At 47.4% G+C, this 25,646-nt stretch overlaps 2 protein-coding genes and 1 non-coding gene across 10 annotated transcripts in view; 2 read left to right on the forward strand and 1 right to left on the reverse strand.

The window, feature by feature from the left end:
- Ip6k2 (inositol hexakisphosphate kinase 2) overlaps positions 1–7,097 on the forward strand; it is a 29,716-nt gene extending 22,619 nt beyond the window's left edge. For 4 of the 6 annotated variants that reach the window (XM_047564913.1, XM_047564915.1, XM_047564914.1 and 1 more), the window contains exons 3-6: positions 1,256–1,478; positions 2,321–2,496; positions 5,484–5,659; positions 6,327–7,097. In XM_047564913.1, the coding sequence (XP_047420869.1) occupies positions 1,256–1,478; positions 2,321–2,496; positions 5,484–5,659; positions 6,327–6,827 (1,076 nt within the window). In that variant the 3' untranslated portion in view covers positions 6,828–7,097. The other 2 variants (XM_047564917.1, XM_047564918.1) reach the window with 2 other exon arrangements.
- A 1,914-nt stretch (positions 7,098–9,011) lies between these two features.
- Positions 9,012–18,514, forward strand: Nckipsd (NCK interacting protein with SH3 domain). 3 transcript variants are annotated; one of them, XR_007110203.1, is made up of 13 exons: positions 9,012–9,269; positions 10,891–11,000; positions 11,245–11,449; positions 11,629–11,719; positions 11,953–12,443; positions 13,488–13,658; positions 13,834–13,920; positions 14,007–14,145; positions 14,258–14,338; positions 14,521–14,649; positions 14,742–14,854; positions 14,974–15,146; positions 17,597–17,734. XR_007110203.1 is itself a non-coding variant. In XM_047564149.1 (13 exons), exons 1-13 carry the CDS (start codon positions 9,099–9,101, stop codon positions 17,798–17,800), a joined length of 2,145 nt encoding a protein of 714 aa, XP_047420105.1. In that variant the 5' UTR covers positions 9,012–9,098; the 3' UTR covers positions 17,801–18,512. The 3 variants fall into 3 exon arrangements, 2 of the variants coding, with proteins under 2 accessions (XP_047420105.1, XP_047420106.1); XM_047564149.1 differs by having other exon boundaries at positions 14,742–14,834; positions 17,597–18,512; XM_047564150.1 differs by lacking the exon at positions 13,834–13,920 and having other exon boundaries at positions 14,742–14,834; positions 17,597–18,514.
- Positions 9,994–10,067, reverse strand: Trnat-ugu (transfer RNA threonine (anticodon UGU)). Its single transcript has one exon. It is a non-coding gene; the product is annotated as a tRNA-Thr (tRNA).
- Positions 18,515–25,646: the final 7,132 nt, after the last annotated feature.

A 25,646-nucleotide genomic window follows, 5' to 3' on the forward strand; every position in this document is an offset into this window, starting at 1 on the left:
TGGGTATTAAAAGACTGGAACAACTTAGGTTCTTTTGGGACTGTTGAAACATTGTTTTTTAAAAACAGAATGTTCTGGGCACCTCTCTGTACTCTGAAATGCATGTGTGTTAGGGCGGGGGTGGGGGAATTGTGGGCCCTCACTTGGTCCTTCTCTTGTTTTTTCCAGGACAAAGCCAGAGTTCCCTTGTTAGCTGGCCACCCCTGCCCCCTTTTTTCCTCTGGTCCTTTTCCCTATGACCACAGGGAAGTGTGGTCCCCTGAAATCCCCACCCTGGCTCCTCTGCACCCAGAGCTGGGGGCCACCTCAGAAGTGTCATCTCTCTCTGAGCACGCATTCCCCTGCAGCAAGCAAGCAAGCGGGCGGGCAGCAAGGACTGAGCAGATTGAGTGATCCTGGGGCAGAGAGGCCTGGGAGGAAAGGTGTTCAGCCAGTCGGTTGTAAGGCACTCATCGGCACCTGCTGAAATGCTCCTACTGACAGCCCCCTCCTCAAAGACTGTCTAATTACACATGGCAGGTTCTAGAGACTCAAGGGTGGAGAACTGCTTTCAAGGCCACGATGTGTCTGTCCTCCTGGTCCAACCCTATCTACTTTGTATTTTTTTTTTTTTTTTTCCGACAAACTGAAGACTAATAAAAGCATAATTGAGAAGGACAAAAGGCAAAAGGCTTGGGCACCTACCTAAGTGGGGGAGCTACAGTAAGCCTTTGCTAGGGTGTCTGTTGTGCTGTGTGGTTTGTTTTGTTTGCCCCTTTATTTTGCTTTGTTTACCCAGTCTTCCTTACTTTTAGATGCTTCTTACCCTGTGACAAACTTGTGTTTCCCTGCGTTCAGGTTCTGTCTTAAAGCAAGCTTCCAGGCTGTTGGAGTTTCTGTTCAGGGCATTAAATATTCCCACAAGATATAAAGAGCAATGTTTTTGCATTTCTCTTAGTATTAGAAGAGTACGTAAAGATTAATAAACATTTTCAATGATGGAAAAATGTGTCTTGTAATTCTTTGGCTCTTGCCTTGTTGAGTGCATTAGAGAGGAAGACTCTCGGCCATGTTTGCTCCCTAATCGCTTGTCTTGTATGGTGTCATTTTTTCTAGCTGTTTTGATATTTGTTAGGTTTGCAGATGAGTTTGGGGCCTGTGGCAACATAGAGACTAAGGAACAGGGTAAGAAAAACAACAAATGTTAAAATCATGTTATTTAGAACGCATTTTTCTGTGGAATTAAAGCTCCTTCTGCTCCTCACCCCACTTCCAGGTGTGGTGTCTGTGCGCTTTGAAGAAGATGAAGACAGGAACTTGTGTTTAATAGCGTATCCATTAAAAGGGGACCATGGAACTGTGGACTTTGTAGACAATTCAGACTGTGAACCAAAAAGTAAGCTTCTAAGGTGGACAAACAAAAAACATCACATGCTAGAAATGGAAAAGGTCCCCAAGGACTGGGTGCGACAGCACCGGAAAGAGGAGAAGATGAAGAGGTGGGTATACTAAGTGGGGAATCCTTGGGCTCTGTGGGGAGATAAGTGTTGGGATTCTTGGTTACAGCTGGATTGCCTAGAGGTAAAAATTCATGGTGGACTTATAGGTGCTTTGTCTTTCAATGGTTAGTTCCCACATGGCATGCCCAACATCTCTTTAATTGACTGTGGGTTAGGTCATGCCATTTTTGGTAAACAGCCAAAGCAGCAGCTGAAAAAGAGATTTAGTCTACATTCCTTCTACTGCTACTGTGTGCCAGGCTATATCCTGGGTCCTGTGGATATGACAGGAACTGCCCCTTTACCTCAGGTTGCTTACTAATAGTGGGGGGCAGAATAGTTGGACATTTGTGAAACTCAAGGATCCATTGGGTAGGGCTTCCAAGTACCATACCTTAGTAAAGCTTTTTAAAATATAAAGTATGTCTAATGTGGCCAAGTAGAGTAATGTATTTGTATGAGATTTCACCCAAGATTTTCCCAGTCTCCAGATGGGAAGTCAGATGAACCTGTGTACCAGAGGCAGGATGGGGGTATTGCCTGGAATAGGAGTAGAAGCTACCTTAGGAGTTGGGAGGCAGAAGCTGATCTTGCTTCTTAGGTTTCCCTTGTTATAGAAAATTGTGGTGGCATGGCCCCTTAATCTACTTTCATGATATAATATACCTCATGATAATAAGGCACAATGATAAGATGCACTTGCTTGAAGTGTTTAATGAGTCTGTAACAATCATCATATCAAAATATCCAGTTTTTCATCACTCCAGAAAACTCCTTCATGCATCTTTGACACTGAATTTTATTAAGACATTATGATTTATTGGAACCTTATCTCTTCATAGCCATAAGTTAGAAGAAGAATTTGAGTGGCTAAAGAAATCTGAAGTCTTATACTACAGTGTAGAAAAAAAGGGGAATATAAGTTCCCAGCTTAAACACTATAACCCATGGAGCATGAAATGTCACCAGCAACAGTTACAAAGAATGAAGGAGAATGCAAAGCATCGGAACCAGTACAGTATCCTTTGTTTATGGGACATCCCTACCTTGTTGGGGAGGGGAAGTAAAGAATGCATGAAGAGAGAGGTTGGGTTTATTTAGTCATAATTGAATTTACTGGTGTTGTGCCAGGATACTTTTGTGATGCTCATGGATAGGTATTACTTCCCTAAGGGCTAGGGACAGGCCTCTGAGTGCAGGTGGTAGGGAATGAGGAGTAAAAGGTTTCTGGGAGTGGAGGATGTCTCAGAAAGGTGCCACCTTGCATCAGGTGAGCTTTAACCTAGATAGCCTAGGGAAGATGGTACAGACCTGGTCCCTGTTTTCAGACTCCTGCAGAAGGTTCCCAAATAGTTTTTAACTAAAAAGAGATTAAGGAGTGGGAACTAACCTTTCAGTTCTGGCTCGCCAGTCTGGCATATGAGTTATGCCAGTGTCCTTCATTTTTTTCCCCCCTTCTTAACTTTAAGCTATTTTCAATTTTTTTTAACCTTATAATCTTATGGGTTGAAATTTCTCAGAATTGATGTTGTATTTATTTTTAACTTTTAGTAAGGAAAACATCTTAGAATAATGCATTGACAGAACATATGTCCTCCAGTTTTGGCATTTAACCCACTTATGTCAGTCTCCTGTCATGGCTTTCTCTATATACTCAGTACTTCCCATACTTGAACTTTTTGCTGTGTTGGGGGTTGAATGGAACCCAGGGCCTTGTGCATGCTAAGCAAGTGCTCTTATCACTGAGCTTACAATTTTTAAACAACAGTTTTTTCCCACCTGGACTCTCTAATTTTTTTGATTGTCAGTGGACCTTTATTTTATTTATTTATATGTGGTGCTAAGAATCGAACCCAGTGCCTCACACATGCTAGGCAAGTGTTCTACCACTGAGCCACAACCCCAGCCCTCCAACTTTCTTTTTGAAGTAAATTGTAGCTACATAATTTCATCTGTGTGTACCTTAGCATGAATCTCTAAAAGATAAGACTATTTTAACACTCAAACACCATTCTCATTTCTTAAAAATTGGTATTCCTAACTATAAACTACCTAATTCATGTTCACATTTTCCTGATTGTCTCAGTGTGTTTTTATTGTTGGTTTGTTAGTATGAGGATCCACATACATTGCATGGGATTGAAATGATTAAATCTTTAAATACCACTCTTTTCTTGGAAATTAATTAATTAAATAATTCCTTCCTTTCTTTCTGTGCTGGGGATTGAACCCAGGAGCACTCTTCCACTGTGCTGTATCTCCAGACTTCTTGTTGTAGATGGACACGATACCTTTTATTTATTTTTATGTGGTGCTAAGGATTGAACCCAGTGCCTCACACATCCTAGGCAAGTATTCTCCCACTGAACTACAACCCCAGCCCCACCAGACTTTTTAAATTTGAGGTCGGGTCTCACTAATTGCACAGGTTGGCCTCTTAACTTTAACTCTGGAGTAGCTGGAATTACAGGTATGTTCCATCATGCCCAGCTGCCTTCTTTTTTTTTTTTTAATGTCAAAGAAACTGGGTCCTACAGGTTTTCTATGATCTGGATTTTACTGATTGCAGTCCGTAGGTGTCTTACATGTTTACTGTGTCTCCTCTGTTTCCACTATTTTTTTATTTTTTATTTTTATATTTTATTTATTTTAGTTATACTTGACAGTAGAATGTATCTTGTCATGTCATACACAGAGTATAACTTCCCATTTTTGTGGTTGCACATGACATGGAGAGATACCCTGGTTGTGTATTTATATATGAGCATAGGAAAGTCATGTCTGATTCATTCTACTGTCTTCAGTAAGTTGATAATTTGATCTAAAGGCTTGATCAGATTCAGGTTCAGTTCTTGGGAGTGGGAGCAATAATCCTTGAGAAATGATATTGTACATGTCCATTGGGAAACAGAGTCTAGTTGTCTTTCTTTTTTGGGTCATCATTGTCTTAGATCTATTTTTTTCATTAGGCAGTTTTCTAATTTTGTCAGTCACCAATTGGAAACCTATAAAGCACAACTTTTCCTCATCAACTATGTGCTTGAGGTACAGTTTACATAGGAGAAGAGACAGGTTAAATGTTTACTATACTTTATTTACTTGGTATTTTTAATACTGGATGGGTTCCCCAATATCCTCCAGAGGAGGCCAGTGAGATTCTTTAGAATTTAGATTGTCAATGCATGAATGTAAATATATTTGATGTGTTTTAGTCCATTGCATTTGTTACCTTTACCAAGTTTATTTAGGTGTTGTAGGCCATATAGTTTGTCACAACTCTGCCGCTATAGCATGAGAGCAGCCATAAAGAGTATTTAAATGAAGGGAGTGTGTTGTGTTCCAGTAAAATTTTATGGTCACTCTAATTGAATATCACTTGATTTTCATGGATCATAAACTTACATGTATTTTTTATTCTCTTAAAGATGGAAAAACCATTACTAGCTCATAGATTGTACAACAGTGTGCAGTGAACTATAGTTTACCATCTCTTACTCTAAGGATCACTGGTTTCTGCTAATGGGAAATAGACAATACCAGGGGTGTTTATTATTTCTGGTCATTGTTTCTATACATTTTCAATGCACACAACAGGGAAGAGGTTTTTTAAAGAGAAATATTTTCATGAATTTGTATTGGTATTTACAGTTCATATCTAAGGCTGCGGGATTTACTGAGCTTATTTGCTATTCTATATAATTGAGGACAGTATGATATTGTGTACTCTAGTCCCACACCTAGATGAATTCAGGAAATTGTGTATCCTAAGCTGTCATATATCAGGCCTGTATTGAGTCTAGACACTAGCTGCTCTCATGCCAGTTCCCTGACAAGAAGCAAAGCTCTTTAGTTAGCTGTGGGCTCTGTATGAGAGACAGCACAACTAATGGAGTCCCCTGTGGGCTTAGGCCTCTCTGGGTCACTGCATTCAGGCACATTTCTTGGGAGTGCCAAGGGATCGTGTAGTAGCACTTTCTCTTGAGGGTATAGTTCTTAACCACTTAGAATTTATCTTACTGGAGAACCTGACTTCCCGCTACGAGGTGCCTTGTGTACTGGACCTTAAGATGGGCACACGCCAGCATGGTGATGATGCTTCAGAGGAGAAAGCAGCTAACCAGATCCGAAAATGTCAGCAGAGCACATCTGCAGTCATTGGTGTGCGTGTGTGTGGCATGCAGGTGAGTAGCGTGCTGGTGCAAGATGAGAGCTAGCTAGGGAATCCAATGGCTGCCACTTTCCCACTGTGACATAGTCTTATTTGCTCTAAAGATTTCAGAGTAATGCTACATGAATGTGTTGCTTTCTGGTTAAAAAAAGAAAAGAAAGCACATATGGTATGCTGGTTGAGTCTTCTGAAACTGTTCTGGTTGGCTGAATCCAGAGCCTATAGACAGGAATAGGAAAGAAGACAAGAGAGTTAACCTGTCTCCACTGACCCAAAAGCACAATGACTTAACCCTGGTCAGATGACTGCATTACAGGTTGGTGCTGATCAGAGAAAACAGCAGCTCATGTGTGACTTGGTGTACTTACTAACAAAGGATCAGGTCCAGAGACTGGCGCAGTGGTACACACTGTGTTCTCAGCTATTCAGGAGACTGAAGCAGGAGAATTCCAAATTGGAGGCCAACCTGCTCAGCTTGGTGAGACCCTTGTCTCAAAATTTTAAAAAGAGCTGGGAATGTAATTCATGGTATAGTGCTTGCCTGGTATGCATGGGATCCTGGGTTCAATCCCCAGTACTACAAAACAGAAAATAGGATCAGATCCCAGCTATCACATCACCATCACCTTTCCCCACCCCAGTGTCCAGGCTTTGCCACTGACTTGTTGGTCTTCCCACAGGTGTACCAGGCAGGCACTGGGCAGCTTATGTTCATGAACAAGTACCATGGGCGGAAGCTGTCAGTGCAGGGCTTCAAGGAGGCGCTTTTCCAATTCTTCCACAATGGGCGATACCTGCGCCGAGAGCTCCTGGGCCCTGTGCTCAAGAAGCTGGCTGAGCTCAAGGCAGTGTTGGAACGACAGGAATCCTACCGCTTCTACTCAAGCTCCCTACTGGTTATCTATGATGGCAAAGAGTGGCCTGAAGTGGCCCTGGACTCTGATGCGGAGGACTTGGAGGACCTATCAGAGGAGTCAGCTGACGAGTCTGCTGGTGCCTATGCCTACAAGCCCATTGGCGCCAGCTCAGTGGATGTGCGCATGATCGACTTTGCTCACACCACTTGCAGGCTGTACGGCGAGGACAGTGTGGTGCATGAGGGCCAGGATGCTGGCTATATTTTTGGGCTCCAGAGCCTGATAGACATTGTCACAGAGATAAGTGAGGAGAGTGGAGAGTGAGCTGCTGGTTGTTCCAGTACTTGAGAGAGACTCTGTCCCAGGCATAGCTGTGCTGTGTCAGGGAGGAGGCCAGTATGGCCAGGTAGTGGCCCCTGTAGCCTGGAGCTGATGCGCAGTGGCCTCTGTGAGCCCCAACCCGAGCCAGCCCCAGTTGCCCTCGGAGTCTTTATTTATTTTAACTATTTCTTCAACATTCCACATTTGATGATGCAGATACCTCTTTGTTCCCTAAGTGTAAATGTTCTAATACAGATCTTTTTGTTTATTGTATCCATGTTATTGTCATTCTTTCCAAGGGCATGCAGCACCCCTCCTAATCCTCAGAAGCTTATCATGTGCCGTAACCTCTTCCCTGGCCCTGCAAGTATTCTGGCTACTTCTACATCCCATGGATTCTAAAGTCACCATTTGTATTGCCTTGGTCTTCAGTGCCCAACCTAGCACCCTGAGGTCACCCAAAAAGAAACCTACCTTAGCCAAGTCTCTCTGCTCTGTCCTGGCTCTTTCTCATCATCCCTACCTGGAAACTACTACTTCTGTGGCCCTGTGTAGCAGCTTAAAGCTGAAGTTAGGCAACAGAGTCTCCAAACTTTAGGTCTAGCTTTTGATTCCTCCTGTGCCACTGGCATCAGCTAATCAGCTCAACATTGTGATGTCAGATATATTGGAGCCAATACTGGGGTTTCAAGTAACACTAGGCTGTGGAAGCCATAGGCTGTGTGGAAAGGGGGCCTAGGTGTTGGGGGCACAATAAAAGGGATTGTTCAGGTAAGGCTGGTCTTCCTAACTACATCACCTGTCACTGCTTCTACCCACCCCTGAGCTCCACTGCAATTAACCAGTCTCATCCTACTCAAAGTTCAGCCAGTGCAGCCCCTGACAGCTACTACTGCTCTGTGTGGAGGGTTTCTGGCAAGAGGAGGAGCCAAGGAAGGTCTTGGAATTGCAGAGCCAGATCTGGTGCAGAGAAGCCAGGGTCTGATTGTCAGGTTCTAGCAGCTCTGTCCCTCACCTGAACCTCCCCGCCACCTCCTCTCCAAGACCCTTTAGGCCTACCATGCCTAGAAACAGGTCAGCTGTGCATACTAGCCTTGGGTCCACACCTGCTCCCAGGGCTTAGTTTCCAGTGGAAAGTATATCCTCAGAACACTTCAGGGCATCTTCCCTCAGCCTGAGTACTTAAGAGGAACTCACTGAGGATTTCAAAGTTTTGGAGGTCCAGCCTGAAGCTGGGTGCATGTCTTAATCCCAGTGTCTTGGGAGGCTGATGAAGGAGGACATCCTCTAGAGTTCAAAACCAGCCTCAGCAAAAGTGAGACGCTGGCTAAGCAACTCAGTGAGACCCTGTCTAAATAAAACACAAAACAGGGCCAGGGATGTGGCTCAGTGGTTGAGTGCCCCTGAGTTCAATTCCTGGTATTAAAAAAAAAAAAAAAAAAAAAAAAAAAACACCAAAACTGGAGGTTTGGGCTGACTGAAAGTTGGGTGGGTCAAACATTCTTTATAGCATGTCATTCCATTCCACTACCCACCTTCTTCCAACTCTCCTGTCTGCCCTCAGAAAGGAGCATCAGAAGTAAGATAATCCAGGGGTTTAAATCCTAAAAAAAATTAAAAAGCAAGATGATAATGACTGATAGGGGTGGAAGCTTGACGACTGGGGTGGTGTGGTGGGGCAGGGAGAGCAAAGGGGAAATTTTTGAACTGGGATATAGTCTCATACTTTCCATCATCACACGTGCTTATTTGTCCACCCACCGAAGCAGGGACTTGGTGATGAGGTGCCCTGAAGCTTATAATGAAAGCACCCAGTCCAAGTTACCGTCCTTAGTAGGTCGGTGCCCACTTCCCCGGGACTGTCAGGGCGCACAGGCCCAGTCTTCATCCGGATGTAGGAAGGGCCGTAGTGTTGGGGTTTGAGCGAAATGGGAGTGCAAGGGCCGGGTAAGGGAAGCCCTGGTCCGGGCTCTGGGTGACTGAGCTGGGGCTGGGGATCACCGGCCTTGAATCGGCCTTGAAGGGAGAAGATCACCACAGAGAGGGTGATCTCTTAAGCCCCTCCTCGCCGCGCTTCTGGGGCCGCCAGGGGGCGCTGAGCTCCACTGCGTGGGCTGACACTCCCGGGTCTGAGCTGCGGAGAACGGGCGTGCGCGCGCACGCGTACGCGTGGTGTCACGGGGCGGGGCGAGCGCGGCGCGGCACTCCCCGGCCTGGTGTCCTAGCTCGGCAGTTCGCCGCATACATTGCACCGGCGCAGCCCACCTCGGCCTCATGTACCGTGCTCTGTACGCGTTCCGTTCGGCGGAGCCCAACGCGCTAGCGTTCACCGCAGGCGAGACCTTCCTGGTCTTGGAGCGTAGCAGCACGCACTGGTGGCTGGCGGCGCGGGCGCGCAGTGGAGAGACAGGTTACGTGCCGCCTGCCTATCTGCATCGCCTTCAGGTGAGTGTGCCCCTCCCCAGATCGCTTCAGTGGCCCCTGAGACTGGGCCCTTTCATAGGCTGGCAGAACCGATCCAGGGGCCCCAGATCCTTCAGGACTCGAGGCCTGGACCTCTAGCAGACAGGGAATTTGAAACCCGGACCCTGACTCCCAAGACCCGTGAAGATTGAAACTCCGAGGGCTAGCAACCCCTGCAAGAGACCAGGCCCTTGACATCCTAGACCAGACCTACCAAAAGCTTAAGCTATCAAAAACTTAACTCTGGGACTGAGACTGCTTGGAACCCCATATTCCCCATGCATATTCCCTAGTATTGAGACCTCCATCTGAATAGAATTCTAGAGCGAGACTCAGAAACTCCAGTCACCAAATCCCTGAGACCCCCCACAACCTTATTATACCCCTTCCCTGGATCTCTAGGATTCCCGCCCCGCCCCCATCCACCACCTATTGGAATCACTGAGACTGAGCCACCTTAGAATACCACCTGTTCCCCAACCATCCTCCAGGCCCTCAACCCCCTTCCATTTGAACCCTGGAGTCATAATCATCCCCATCTCCTAGATGCCTCCAAACCCTGGGATCGCAGTGTATTTCACTTTCTTGTACTCAGTTACCCCCTAAGCTCTTTCCAAGACTCCCCCCAGCCCCAGCACCAGCCCCAGCACCAGCCCCAGCCCCACCAACACTCTCTGAACCAAGGACTACAGCTCTTTTTTTGGGGGGGGGGGTACTGGGGATCGAACCCAGGGCCTTGTGCTTACAAGGCAAACGCTCTACCGACTGAGCTATCTCCCCAGCCCCGGACTACAGCTCTTGTAAAAACTATCTGGCAATGCCCCCTCACAAGCTTCAGGCCCTGACTTAGACTTCCTCTGAAGTGTTCTAGGGACAGGGAAGAGGTGGAGGTGGCTAGTCCTGCAGCTGTTGCCCACACGCCACTTATAACATGCAGTGAGATAGACTGGCCCCTGTGTTGCTAGGCATGACAACACAGAGCCTAGAGCAGGATCCAGGTCCATTGCTAATGTTCATCCTTTACCACAAACAGAGCTGCTTCCCAGGGCAGGTATGACAAGATTACTGGGACAGCTTGGGAGGATGAGAGCTGGTAGCAGGGATGGGGAGGGGAGGTTCCTTTGGTCCATTCTCAGCTCTCAGGGCCTGTGAAGGACTCTGAAGACAAGGCTGTTGTGGGATGTGACCTTGCTTTTGTGAAGGGTCAGCAAGGTCCAGAGTGACTTATTAAGGATTTTAGACACTGGAGGTGTCCTGCTTGGCATCTCAATCTGGGGCTCTGAGCCAAACCCAGAAATAGATTCTGGATATACTCCTGGTCCCAAGTTGGGGACCCCTGGGCTATGATTTTGCTTTATATCCATGGTTTTGAGGCATCTTAGTCAAGATCCTTAGTATGTAAGCTGGCATCATGGGGCCACCTTATAATGTAGTTTGAGAACCCCATTCCATAGTCCTGTTTGGGTCTCTGCTCTTGTCTGTGATTTTAGACTCCAGCTGTAGTGGTCCTCCACCTGGGTTCTATCCTGGGCTAGGTCTGGATTGAGTTCCCCCACTTGAGCTCCAGGTTTAACTGATCACTACTACCCCCTCCCCCACTTAGGGCCTGGAACAGGATGTTCTCCAGGCCATTGACCGAGCCATAGAGGCTGTGCACAACACAGCCATGCGAGATGGTGGCAAGTACAGCTTGGAACAGCGCGGAGTCCTCCAGTGAGTATGGGGAAAGTGGGGGTGGATCCTCCCATGAACATGGAGGGGTGGGGTCCTTCAGGGAGGATCAGAGATGTGTAGAGGCAAGACTGGGGATAGTATGGAATACCACAGAGTTGGGTAGGTCATGGCAGAGATGATAAGGGACCAGGGCTCTGGGGTCCCAGCATCCCACAGGGACCAGGAAAGGACTTTGAGAATTGGGAGGTGCTTCTCCCCCATAGTCTCCCTGTCCCTCCATTAGGAAGCTGATCTACCATCGGAAAGAGACCCTGTCTCGTAGAGGCCCCTCAGCTTCCAGTGCTGCAGTTATGACCCCGTCTACCAGTGACCACCACCTGGATACTGCTGCTGCTCGGCAGCCCAATGGAATGTGCCGAATTGGGTTTGAACGGCAGCACAGCCTGCCCAGTTCTGAGCATCTTGGGACAGACGGAGGCCTCTACCAGGTACATGGTGAGGGCATCCTGGAGAAGAGGGTGGGTGGAACTGAAGGCTTCATCCAGAGGCTTCATCAAGGGGTCCACTTGGATCACTTTTGCAGCCAGAGCATAGTCTTGCCCATGTCCAGGATTCAGGGTCCCAGCCTTCAACCTGTCCCCCCAAGATCTCTCTTCTGTCCTCCCAGATCCCACCACAGCCTCGCCGAGCAGCACCCACCACACCACCCCCGCCTGTGAAGCGCCGAGATCGTGAGGCACTGGTGGTCTGCGGGAGTGGTGAGAAGGCAGGATTGGGGGAATTGGGGTGGGGGTACACCTTGCTTGAAATGGTTGTTCTGTCAGAGAAGATAGGGTTCTCTATTGGGGCAGATGGAAGTTTTGGACTTGGTGGGGAGACAGGACCTCTCAGAGGAACTGTGTCCTATATTGGGGGAATAGTCACTCTGGGCTAGGAGGGGTGGGGTCCCTCAGGAGGCTGCCCCAGCATAGCATCTACTCTCTGCTCACAGGTGGTCGTAACACCATGCCCTCTGGGGGTAGTTCCGTGTCCAGTGGTTCTTCTGTCGGCAGCACTTCCTTGGACACGCTCTATACAGGCTCCAGCCCCTCTGATCTGGGTCCCAGTTGCTCACCTACGCCTCCACCTGTGCCCCGCAGAGGCACCCACACCACTGTGTCCCAAGCCCAGCTCTCTCCCTCCAAGGCACCAGCCCCTGAACCCCCTGCAGAGGAGATGGCAGTTGGTACAACCTCAGTCCCTGATGACCTGGAGGCCCTGGGAGCTTTGAGCCTGGGGACCACAGAGGAGAAGGCTGAGGCTGAGACCATTGTGCCAAGAACCATTGGGGCAGAGCTGATGGAACTTGTGCGGAGAAACACCGGCCTGAGCCACGAATTATGCCGTGTGGCCATTGGCGTCGTAGTGGGCCACATCCAGGCCTCCGTGCCAGCCAGTTCACCTGTCATGGAGCAGGTCCTCCTCTCGCTGGTAGAGGGCAAGGTGAGGGTGGGCCAGGAGCCTCCCCACCCTCAGGCCACCCTGCTACCCCCACCCTGTCCCACCCTCACACTTTAGTCCAGCCTGTAAGTGGCGTTATTGTCAAGCTCATTATTTGGGCTTTCATTGTGTTGGGTACAGAGGTCATTTGAGCTGACGCATGAAGGAGAAAGGGAGAAAGAGCATTCGAGTGAGAGACTTAGCCTGGACAAGGGCCATGAGCAGGACTAAGCATGGCTTACAGGAGAGAGTAGAAGACCAGCATGACTGAAACACAGGCAATGAGGGAGGAGGTGAGATCTGGGGCAGGTGACAGATGAGACCAGATGTGGGTAGGCAGGAGTTTTCTCTGGCTATAGGGAAGGAATGGACACAGGGTATGAATGAAACCTTGCCTTGTTTGCCTTGGCAGTGGAGAGAAATGGGTGCTTGGGAGAGCTATGTTGGAGGCTTAAGTGCTGACTTGAACGAGAGAGAGTGAGGTGTGTGGGCATCATGGGATGGGTGTGGTCCCTTGCCAGGGTTGGGGTACTGGTCAGGCACAGGATTGAGGCAGTGAGCCCAGACTACATCATGGGGCCTAGATGAGGGAAAGGTGCCATTAAGCTCCTTTTACAGTTCTGGATGTGGAGGAGGTAGTGGGCCACTGGTAACACTGTGTTGGGCACCGCAACCAGTACCTGGTTAACAGAATTTGAGGATTATGTGAGAGGTGGATCAGTGACAGGCCTGGTGTCACTTTGTGTGGAATGGGAGCATGGAGTGTCAGAGTCACATTCAGATAATGACAGAGTCCATGACCCTTCTCATTGAGGGTATTTATCCAGGTGTAAGGTGAGAGACAAGTAAAGGAAAATCCGCAGACATGTCTCATGCAAAATTCTGTCCTAAGAGGTCACCAAGACCAAAGTTGAGCCCCCCTACCCAGTGTAGGTGATGTAGGACTTGAGCTCACAGCATGTAGACCACAGATCCAGGGTTGAGGGCTTCCTGGAGATGAAGACAAGCAGGGAGTGTACTGAGCTGCACCTTGCCCTCTCTCCCCAGGATCTGAGCTCAGCCCTGCCCTCAGGGCAGGTCTGCCATGACCAGCAGAGACTGGAGGTGATCTTTGCAGACCTTGCCCGGAGGAAAGATGATGCTCAGCAGCGCAGCTGGGCCCTGTATGAAGACGAAGATGTCATCCGCTGCTATCTGGAGGAGTTGCTGCATATATTGGTGCGGGGTGGGGGCCCACATGTGTTACCCATCATGTGGAGCAGTGACCCCCACACTGCACCATCTCTCTTTAATGCTTATGAGTCTCCCCTACACGAACATACTTAACTCACCCCCATGTGGCCACACAGCTTGGCTCAAACTGGGTGACTCTTTTACTTCCTCCTCCCTACAGACTGATGCAGACCCTGAAGTTTGCAAGAAAATGTGCAAGAGGAATGAGTTTGAGTCTATCTTGGCCTTGGTGGCCTATTACCAAATGGTGTGTGCAAAACAGAAGGGAAGGGAATGGAGGGATATAGGTAGGGTTGGGGTTCCAGGAACTGAGCATGTAAGGTCCTCTGACAGGAACACCGTGCATCACTGCGGCTGCTGCTACTGAAGTGCTTCGGTGCTATGTGCAGCCTAGATGCAGCCATCATCTCTACGCTTGTGACATCTGTGCTGCCTGTGGAGCTGGCACGGGACATGCAGACGGACACACAGGGTGAGGCAGGGGTGAGGGCTGTTTCTTGCCATCTGGAGGGTATACCTATTTTCTGCTAAGGGTTTCTGCCATCTTCGGGAATTCTGACCACCTACCTTACCCCCCCCACTAGACCACCAGAAGCTCTGTTACTCCGCTCTCATCTTGGCCATGGTCTTCTCCATGGGGGAGGCAGTGCCCTATGCACACTATGGTAAGAATGCAAATATTTGACCAACTGACCACAGGTTCCAGGGGTAGGACACATGGCCCAAAGGCCTGGGAACCTGCAGACCACAGCCTTGCAGAGATAGAGTGTCCCCAAGACTCAAAGACCAGGAAGCTGGGTGGTGTTGGAAGGGATAGACTGCAGACTTCTGTGTACCCCTCCTCCAGAACACCTAGGCACACCCTTTGCCCAGTTCCTGCTGAGCATTGTTGAGGATGGGCTGCCCTCGGACACCACAGAGCAGCTGCCGGACCTCTGCATGAACCTGCTTCTGGCTCTCAACCTGCACCTCCCAGGTGAGGTTGGGGCCCAGCTGGGGGGGCTGACCGAAGTGGAGGCTTCTAAGCTCTACACCTGTGCTCTTGTCTACACCCATGTCCTTCCTTAGCACCTGACCAGAACGTCATCATGGCTGCCCTGAGCAAACATGCCAATGTCAAGATCTTCTCTGAGAAGCTGCTGTTGCTTCTGAACAGAGGGGGTGAGGGCCCAGGAATCCATGTGTGTACCCCTTTGATACCCTGTAACGTTATGATCCCTTGCTTTGACTCCTCTAACTCCTAGGGTGGTTCTTGGACCCTGGAAGGACCACTCTGACCCCCATGACTCCTGCATCCTAGATGACCCTGTGCGCATCTTCAAACATGAACCACAACCACCACATTCTATCCTGAAGTTCCTGCAGGATGTGTTCAGCAGCTCTACCACGGCTTCCATCTTCTACCACACAGACATGATGGCGCTCATTGACATCACTGTGCGGCACATTGCAGACCTGTCGCCTGGTGACAAGGTGCCTGGTGGTTATCACAATAGGGATGGGCTCTGAGTGGATTCTGAACCAAATGAGGGGACATGACATCAAATGGAGATAAAGAGACAGGGAAAGGCCATGGTGGTGGTGAAAAGAGGTCAGATTTGGGGTATGATGGATATGGATCTGGCAGAGCTTGCTGGATTTATCTTGAGCAACCAGTTGAATGCAGTGCTGATTATCGATATGGGGAGAACTTTGGGAAAATAGAGTTATGTTTTGAATGGGTCAGGATTAAGGAGGGGCTGGGTTGTAACTTAGTGGTAGAGCACTTGCCTAGCACATGTGAGGCACTGGGTTCAATCCTCAGCACCACATAAATAAATTAAAGGTCCATACCATCTACAACTAAAAATTAAAAAAAAAAAAAAAAAAGATTAAGGATCTACCTGCCAGGCTGAAGTCATCAGGGATGCAATGAAGAGCAAGTTGGAACTAGAGGGATGTTTTGGAGTTGTCCATGCAGAGATGTGATGGGAAACCTGAAATAGTACAGTCACTTAGAAAATGAGATGGATGGGCAGGGTTAGCTGGGAGCTCAGACTTCATCAGGGATGAGTAAGGAGAAACCCAGGAACAAAACCAATCGAACAGGAACCTCAGAGTCACATTTTGGGAAGAAGAAGCTCTGCTGTCACCACACAGTCAAGAGTCTAAGGGCTGAAAACTGGACATTGAATTTGTCACCTGGAGGTCAGGAGTTGATTGACAAGCAATGTTGATGGAGTTGGGGTAAGAATCTGAATGGAAAGTTTAAGAGAATTTGAAGTTATTGGGGAGTAAAAATGAGGGAAGGTTGGAATGGAAGCAACTCTCATAAATTTTCTGTGACGGGAACAGAAAAATGGTGGGGTAGTAGGGGTGGTAGTGCTAGAGGCACATGATGTGAGTTCAGGGAGTGTTTTATAGGTAGTAAGTACTGATGCATGTCCTGAGCCAGAGGGGGTGATTTAGTAAGCATTGAAAAATGGTTGACATTTTGGGGAGAGTAGGCCTCTTCAGGAGGCAGGTAGATGAGGTAGGGAGTGAGGGGTGTCCAGGACCACATGAGCAGGAGTCACAGCAGGTGGAGACAGGTGTGATGTGAATGCTGAGAGCAAAAGACAAGGGATTTCTAAAAGATTGCTTCTGAGCTGGGTGCAGTAATCCTCACTACCTGAGTGACTGAAGCAGGAGAATCACAAGTTCAAGGCCAGCCTCAACAACTTAGACTGTCTCAAAATAAAAAGGGCTGGGATGTAGCTCAGATGTAGAGTCCCTTGGGTTCAATCCCCAGTAATGCAACAACAACAAAAAAGATTGCTTCTGTTTTCTCCATGAAGCACAAGTCCAACTGGCCAGGCAATTTAGGTTTGGAAGACAGAGAAGGTGAACAGTGATACTGTAAGGAGAGCAAACACAGCAAAGAAAAGCAGTGGGAGTCTCCAGTAGTGCCACTTGTCCTTTTGAGTTTTGTGGTAGTGAGTGAAGTTCAGGCCTGAAAACCACTGTACTTGTGTAATACTTAGACTCAGGCATTTTGATGTGCAGGCACCTTGGTCTGGCTTTCAGGATTGGGAATTAGCAGGGTGATGCTGTCTAAAGGAGGTTTTGGTATCAATTTCTCTAATCAAAGATAATGAGGGATATTGATGGGGAAAAGAAAAAGTGGGGTCAGGCCAAAGGATTTGGAGTCTCAAGACAAGGAAGAGCGTGGGTGTTAAGTTGCAAGGCTGTTGACTTGCTTAAGCCACAGGTACTGGGAGTATGGGCTATGGGGGGAGAAGTGTTGGAGACGTGTTCAGGGTATACATAGAAAGTAAGATGGCCAGGTCTTGGAGATGAATTGGATATGGGGTGTATGGAAGATAGGAATCAAAACAGATGCCTTCATTTCAGGCCTGTGCTTCTGAATTGAGAATAGTGTTGTTTTATCTTACAATAAAGAACATGAGAAATCTTTTAGCTTGGAGAGACTGGCGAAGATCTTGAGTTTGATGGTGAACGTGAGGTTTTTGGTATATACAGGAAATGACAAGCTTACAGTTGGATATTCTTATCTGGTGCTCACAGAGGCAGTCTAGGCAATAGGTAGAGGTGGGTCACTATTTTAAGCTGTGACATCTTCCAGGGAAGGAGAGGGATAGGGTGAGAATAAGAGGACCTCCCAATGACAGACATGATACCTTAAGAGCTCAGCTCTAAAGAATTTTCGGACTTCCCTGGGCAGGCCACATTCTGGGACTCTTTGTGGGTGAGATGATTCATCTGTTCACTTATGTAGCAACTGTTGAAGGCCAGGTGCATTTTGGGTGCTGGGAATGCAGCCCTGATGTTCAAATGTGTAAGCTGGTCAGTAGCCTTGGGATCCATGGGACAGTAGTGACCAGTCCCTTTCTGGTGGTGGTCATAGTACTTGGGATCCCTGAGCTGGCCTCCTCTTCCCACAGCTGCGCATGGAATACCTCTCCCTGATGCATGCTGTGATCCGCTCCACGCCCTACCTGCAGCACCGACATCGGCTGCCTGACCTGCAGGCCACACTGCGACGCATCCTGACTGAGGAGGAAGCCTCCCCCCAGTGCCAGATGGACCGCATGATTGTCCGAGAGATGTGCAAGGAATTCCCAATGTTGGGGGAGGGCCCCAGCTAGCACCTTCCCTTTCCTCCTTCCCTGCAGCCCTGGTTAGGGTGCAGGGGACTCCAGGGGCTTTGCCCAAAGAATGTTTTGCACTGATATTGTGAGGGGATAAGGGGGTAGAAGGTTTCTGAGCAGGGCCCTCCATCTGAAGTATAGCTAATGCAAGGGGCCAAGTACAGGATTGGGGACCATTGTCTGGGAGTTAAACTGGGGCAGAGGAAATATGCAAGCCCCTCTATCCCCTGGTAGGCTGCCTCTTCAGCATGCCCCCACTCCGCTCCATTCCCTCATACACACTTAAAGTCCCGCTGCTGCTCCAGGCTGGGCCAGAGCCCCCATCCCCACCCCACCTGGTCTGTGTCCTGGGCCTCAGCAAGCCATGTCCTTGGGGTGAGGGGAGGTACCTCCAACCAGCTCTGTTCTTTGCCTTAGCTTTGCAGTGAGTGCTGCTCATGTGTTCCCCTGACCCCCATAGGGGTTGTTGCCCCTTGCTTTCTGCGCCCAGAGGCCTTGACCAAGCTGCTGCTTTGAAAGCGGGTTCTTGGAGACAAGCCATTCGTTCAAGAGCCTCAAGGAATCGGATGATGGTTGAGAAAGCCAATGACAGAATCTATTTTCTCTAAAAATGTAGACTGAAAAAGCCATGTGTATTTTCCTATGTGCTGCAGCTCACCTTTGGAAATAAATCACAGGCATCTGGAATTGGGCTTCCCTCTATGATCCTAGGGTGGGAGAGGATGAGTGGGGGACTGGGTCTCAGGATCCATCAGTCTAGCTTGCACTGATATCTGCAGCCTGAAGAGGTGATAGGCCCTGATAGGCCTGGCCTCTGAGACCTGGGGGCCCTGTTTTGGCCTCCATTCCCTGAGTTCTCCTTTCCCCCAGGCTTACTCGTACCCCTGTGCTTCCAGCCTTCTCTAATATCTTCCTTTTTTCTCTGAAAGTCATTCTTTTCCCTGTTTAAGCCCTCTTGTCCTACATAGTTGTTTTCAGGTAAAGAAGGCTCTCTCTCATATCTGGTCTCCCTGAATGCATGACCTCATCCAGCCCTGTTTCCCTTGTCATGGAGTCAATACAGTGCCCTCATTTTGGTAGGGCAAAAGAGTAGGTTAATAGGGATGGGGTTTGGTTTGCACTTCTGTTTTAGAGTGATGAGACTCCAGAGTTTGGCAAAAACTGTTATTCTTCCTGGGCTAGCAGAAAGATTCTCACTCAAAGTGGGAAAGTCAATACCCTATAGGCAAACAGCAGGCAGCAGTGATGTTCTTAAGTTCCCTTCATCTTTTGCAGGAGACCTATTGCTTAGGTGGGGGCCCTTTTTTTCTCCCAATAAGGGTGTAATGCAGCAGCAGCACAAAGCAGGCTTGGGATGGAACTTTGGCAACAGGTTCTCAGGAAGCTGAGGTAGGAACATTTATTTACTGGGAAACCCAGCATTGGAGGCTGCTGAGGAGATGACCTTAAGTATTGTTAAAATGTTGAGCACATAGGTTCTGGGGTTACAACCTGGTTACTTGTCTTCATCCTGGAGACATTCTACCTTCCCTTTCACATCTAGTATCAATGACACTGACTTCCAATAATGACTCCTTTCTCACTGGAATGTTGAAGGCAGAGAACCATTCTTCTCAAGAAAGTGTAATACAGTAAAAAACACAGGACCTCGGGAAGCTGAGGCAGGAACTTCTGATGCACTTGTGACTTTTACTGCGTATCCTGTGAAGATGCACTAACCTTGTGGGAAGAGCAGGGCTATGCTGTACTATCTATCCCAGTGCCGGCTCCTAGGATGAACAAAGTGAGGCCCCATGGCCGAAGCCCTTCCCCATTTTGCAGGATCATCTAAGGGACCCTGGCATGTGTTTGTAAGGGATGCAGAAATTCTAGCTAACAAGTTATGTAAATGCTGGGTCCTGATAGCAAACATGCTGTTAGGAGTCCGTGGAGTCCAGGACCCCCTCAGCAAATACCCTGATGACAGTCTCACAACATAAAATTACACCACAAAGAAGGATTATGATCAACCAGAGAATTATTTTCAAGGAGGGAATTGTCTGAGATAACATCTCTTAGGTTACTTACTTGAAAGGTTGGTAAATGTGGAATGTGACTAGGAAAGGGAGCAATGAGGGAGAGCACTCAAAGGGGAGTGTTTAGGTGAAGTTGAGAAGATTAACTCAAGAAATTGCAGGAGTTTGTGAAGAAGTTCGGGGCTGACTTCTGGGTTAGAAATGGCACCTAGAAATGGGTGCTTAAAGGTGCTGGCACTGTATCTATTGGACATGACTGGACTACAAGCCCCATGTAGGAGGCAATTCCAGGTTAAGAGGTGGAGAGATTACCTGCCTGTTCAATCCCCAAAAGATGCAGACTGAGATTTTGTTGAAGAATAATATACTATGAAAAAATATTTGAAGAGTGACAATGAACCAAGACAGTGAAAATACTGATATAACTACCATTTGAGCAAAGAAATAGAATGTTAACAGTCCCCAAGCTCATTTAATCATTCAGTCACTGACTCCTCCCTCCTGCCTGGAGTTAATCGTAAATAGATTTTGCTATGGAATCATATAGTATACAGATTTTTTTCAGTACTGGGGATCAAACTCAGGGCCTAGTACATCAGAGGCAAGCACTCTACCACTAAACTACACCCCCAGCTTGGAATCATATGGTATAAACTCTTGTGTCTTGCTTCTGTTACCCTTAAATGTCTGAGATTCATCTGCCATAGTTATTTGGTTGCAGTTTGTTCATTCCCAAGCTCTATGAACAATATCCATATTTATCCACCCATTGTTGGTGACCTTTCAATTCTATTTTCATTTATATTATATGTTTTCAATTTCTATTATAAATAGTGCTATGAGGAGCATTGTTGTACATGTTTCCTTGTAGCTCATGTGCATTATTTGAGAGGGCATATTGCCAAGAGTAGAATTACAAGATACTGGCAGATACTGCCAAATAATTTTCTTTCTTTATGGTGCTGGGGATGGAACTCAGGATATTTAACTTGTTAGGCAAGTGTTCTACTCCTAAGCTATACCCCTAGCCCATGTTTTCCAAATATTTCTACCAATGTAGAAATCCTCCTGTCTTTCCCAGAACTTGGTATGACTGGGCATGTTCAGTGGTAGAGCACTGCCTAAGTTCAATCCATAGCACCAAAATTTCACACAAACACACACACACACACACACACACACACACACACATTTTTTCCAAAACTTGGAATTTCAGCCATTTTTATTTTAGTCATTCTAGTATAGTGGTGTATATTTTTGCAGTACTGGGGATTGAACCCCATGGTTACATATGCTAGTCAAGTGCTCTCACTGAGCTACATGCCCAGTTCTTTTTAATTTCTTATTTTGAGACAGTCTTGCTAAGTTACTGAGACTGACCTTGAACTTGTGATACAACTACTTCAGTCTCCTGAGTGGCTGGATTACAGGCGTGGATTATAGCCCACCCTGCCCCACTGATATCTTTTTCATTTGTAGTTCCCTGATGACTAATGAAGATGATCACCTTTTCATTAGGTTTTGTTATTTTCCATTTGGATATTTTCTTTTGTGATGTGCTTATTCAAATCCTCTTGACTGCTTATATATTAGTTTGTCTTCATTGATTTGTAATAGGTATTCAGGATATGAGTCCTTAGGTTTTATATTTTATAATATCTTATCTCACTCTTTTATTCATTTATATGTTGAGACAGGGTCTCCTATGTGACTCAGAATGGTCTCAAAGCCCTGAGCTAAAGTGATCTTCCTGCCTTAGCCTCCAAAGTAGCTGTAATAGAACCAGGGTGGTTCCCATTATTAATGCTTGTCATTGGATAAAAGGAAGTAGCTAATTGTAATGTAATTGAATTTATCAGTTTTTTCCTTTATAGTTAGTACTTTTTGTTGGTATGAGGATTGAATCCAGAGGCTCTTTACCATTGATCTACATCCCTAGTCATTTTTTTTGGGGGTGCTGGGGATCGAACCCAGGGCCTTGTGCTTACAAGGCAAGCACTCTACTGGCTGAGCTATCTCCCCAGCCCCTAGTCATTTTTATTTTGATTCAGGATCTCACTAAGTTGCTGAGGGTGGCCTCACACTTGAGATCCTTCTGCCTTAGTTTCCTAAATTTCTTGGATTATAAGTGTGTGCTACCTCACCAGGTTTAGTTGGTGCATTTTATGTCCTGTTAAAAAATCTTTGCTCTAAGTTATTGTTAGGATCATCTCCTGCACTCTATTCTTGGAGTTGTATGGTCTTTCCTTTCATATCTAGATGTCAGATCTACCTGGAATTGATTATGCAGTTGTTATGAAGGTAGTGTTCTCATTTAATTTTTTCTATATGGATATCCAAATGGCCTTTACTGAAAGTCCATCCTTTCCTTGTGTTAGCTTTGTAGAGCCACTGTTTTCAAAATTAAAGTTTACACAAATCTTTAGGCCTGTCCTTGGCTTTGTTCTATTAGTGCACCCATCTCTGTGCCAGCACCCTACACTCTTGATTTCTGTTGCTTTTTAAATCTTGTTATCTTGTTTTCCTTTAAAACTGTCTTGGGTATTCCTGGCCCTCTTATATTTTAGAATCTAGTTTGCCAGTTTACACATACACAATCTGTTGGGATTTCATTTGGAGTTGTATGAACTCAAATTTGTCAATTTGGGGAGAAATGTAGTACCTTTACAATATTTAATCTTCCAGTTTTAATTCCACTTATTTTCTTTCAATAAGGTTTTATAGTTTTTTATATATGTATTTGTAGAGTCTTTACAGATCTTCCATTAGATTTATTCCTTGGCATTTGCTATTACTTAATGCTATTGTAAATAGTATTTTAAAAAGTTTTTAAGTTTTATTTTCTGTTGCCAACATAACAGAAATTACAACATATTTTTCTTTCCTCTCTCTCCACTGAGCCACATTCCCAGCTCTTTTTATTTTGAGATAGGGTCTCACTATGTTGCTTAGGGCCTCACTAAGTTGCTGAAGCTAGCTTTGAACTTACAATCTTCCTCCCTCCAGCCTCTGGAGCCGCTGGGATTATAGGTATGGGCCACGGTGCCAGGCTGGTTTTTCTATATGGACTCTGTTCAACAACTTTCTAAACTCACCTTTAATGATTTATTTGTAGTTTCTTTGGATTTTTATTACATCCACAATCCTGTTGCTTGTGAATGAGTTTTCATATTTTTTCCTTTCAAATCTTCATCTCTTTTTATTATTTTTCTTGCTTTACTTCATTGCATTGGCTCTCCAATATAATACTGAGGTTTTTGATCACAAATGTAAAATTAAGCCAATAATCAGGATTGTATATTTTTCTTTAGCAGTGTTCTGCCACTCCAGAAGTGAGGAATGCATGAATAGTCTGTTTTAAGTAGGGTTAACATTTTAGCCCAGCAAAGAGCTGGCCAGTTATAGTGCTGGGTTCTAGTGTATGTGTGTGTATGTGTTTAGGGATTGAACCCAGGGCATGCACTATAGTATGGATTCTATAAGGCATTGAATTGTGTGAGGTAAAGGTGAGGAGCTGAGAAGGCTACACCTTTACCTTCTTGGTCTTTTGGTCTTATGTCCATTTCCTCTACAGCAGCCTCAAATCTTAAAGTCTCTGGGTCCTGGATGCACCTTCTAGTTTGAAGCTGATGAGAAAAGGATGAGGATGAACCATATAGGGGTCTTATTATTGCTCCTGGAATGTAGGGGCAAGGCTGAACTTTGAGGTGGAGGGAGGAATTACTTGATTTTTGACTTTACAGAGAGTGCATTGGGAGATATCACTGGGGATGGGGGCACAGAGGTGAGTGCAGATGGGATGGCAGGGCCAGCAGGTGGCCTTCATAGAACAGCAGCCACAAAAGGAGGAAAACAGTGAAGGAAGGTAGGTCAGGGAGCAACACAGAGAGTCACCTGCTGTGGATAACCTGCTCAGAGGTGTCAAGGAGCACTTTTCTGCACTAGGAGTACCCGCAGAAACCAGAACTAACCCTCTTAGGTGATAGGGCAAGGTTTGATTTCCCTCAGTCACCCACCCGTTATGGGCAAATGTCTCTGCACATTTGCCCATAGGGCCTCTGAGATCTAGGATGGATACCCCTTTCCTCAAAGATGGTCATTCAAGGCACTACTCAGGCATCTTCTGCGGGAAGCATTCCCAAACCACCAAGGTGGCTCAGGTACATCACTTCTCAGGAACTCCTCGCTTTCTTTCCCACCAGCACTCCACCTCCTTCATCCTTCCTCGGTATCAGGTTTTGTGCCCTCCACTCGCTATGCTGTGAACCCAAAGAGCAGTGGGTGCTATTAAAGCCATATCTTGGCTCTCACTCCTCTGTTCCCCGCACCTGCTGGTCCTCATTCAAAGAAGTTCTGCCTTCAGTACCTCTACTACACCTCTAGGCACACAAACCTGTAAGAACCTAGAGTGTGCAACTGGTACGGAGCTCTGATCCTGGGGAGGGTGTTAGGTGGGGGGCGGCGGTCACAGCTGAAGCCCCTCTGCCAGCAGCCAAGTGGGGCGTTTGAAAGGTTTAACCGGCGTAAGCTCCGCCTCCTGGAAACGAAGAAGTCTAAGGTCGACAGAATGCCCTGTCTGATTGGTTGGTAATGATGTCATAGGTACAGTCCTGGGAGGGCTGGAGGTCTTGGGGCCTGGAGTTCTTGGACAGTTTGAAGCAGGCAGGATCCACCCGGTTGGGAGACCCGCACCCAGGGGAGCGTTCCGGATCCTGGCCCTGACCCTCTCCTCGGTGCCAGGATGCCTGCGTGCTCTACGCCTGACAATGCAGCCTGTTATCGCTGCCATCTGTGGAGGCTGGTGGTATAGAGCCTCCTGGGTTCTCTCTCCCACCTAGCTTGGAACCTGCGAAGCCTCCTCCCCTTTACAATGAGTCCGCCGTGAGGGGTGGGGCTTTCCATTGTGCCAATAGAAACAATGACTCTCTGATTGGAATGCTCTGCATTTACCCCTGCCTCCGCTGGTTTTCTGTGATGTCTGTTGCTCCGCGTCCAGCTATTGGCCAGTCGAGACCCGCGTGTGCCAGGACTTGGACTGCGCGGAGAGTTGGATTGAACCAGGACCCTGGAGAACTAAGCTGCTGTCAGTCGCGTGAAGGGGTTAAGGGATGCGATCGTCGTAGGAGAGGGGCGGGGATCTGAGGAAGCTTGGGCTTACAGCTATGGGGCAGCACTGGGCTCCACGTGGCATCCCAGAACACTTGGGACCTGTGTCCTGAAGAGGAAATGTAGCTTCCAGGGGAGGAAACCGAGCCCGGGAGATTGCTGGAGGCGGGCGAGACAGGGAAGAGTTTCACTTCTCCTGACTCAGGAGGTTCATCCCCAGTCTCTATTACGCAGGGTTGCTCCTAATAAGCAGTCGCGATGTGTCTCAGAAGTTAAACTTGGGATCAGGTAGTTAAAGCTATTGTTCAGGCTGCAGGGGCTCCCGGCCGCGGTTCGGCCTTCTCCTCTGCCCCAGGATTCCACATGGTATCCCCGCCCATCTGTAAGAACACTTTCTCACCGCGTCATGAATTTTCAGATCAAAAACGGACATAGGGTTCAGGAAGGGGGACAAGATATCCACAAGCAGAAGAAAGGCTAGAAAAAGGAGCCGGGATAGCGCCCCAGACGGAGAGAGGCAGAAGGCGGCGGCCAAGAGCCGGGAGGGCGGACCTAACAACCGCGAACCTCTGTGTTCAGTTCAACACTGTGGGCAGCACTTGGGTCCTCAAAAAAGATGGCGGCAACAGCTTCGACAGCCGGAGCTGCCATGCGCAACGGGTTGTACCACCGGGTTTGGGGCGTCGGGGCGGAGGTGGAGCGAACCATTGGGGCGTCCGGGA

Source organism: Sciurus carolinensis, chromosome 9 (assembly GCF_902686445.1).
Source record: "Sciurus carolinensis chromosome 9, mSciCar1.2, whole genome shotgun sequence".
Lineage (NCBI taxonomy): Eukaryota > Metazoa > Chordata > Mammalia > Rodentia > Sciuridae > Sciurus > Sciurus carolinensis.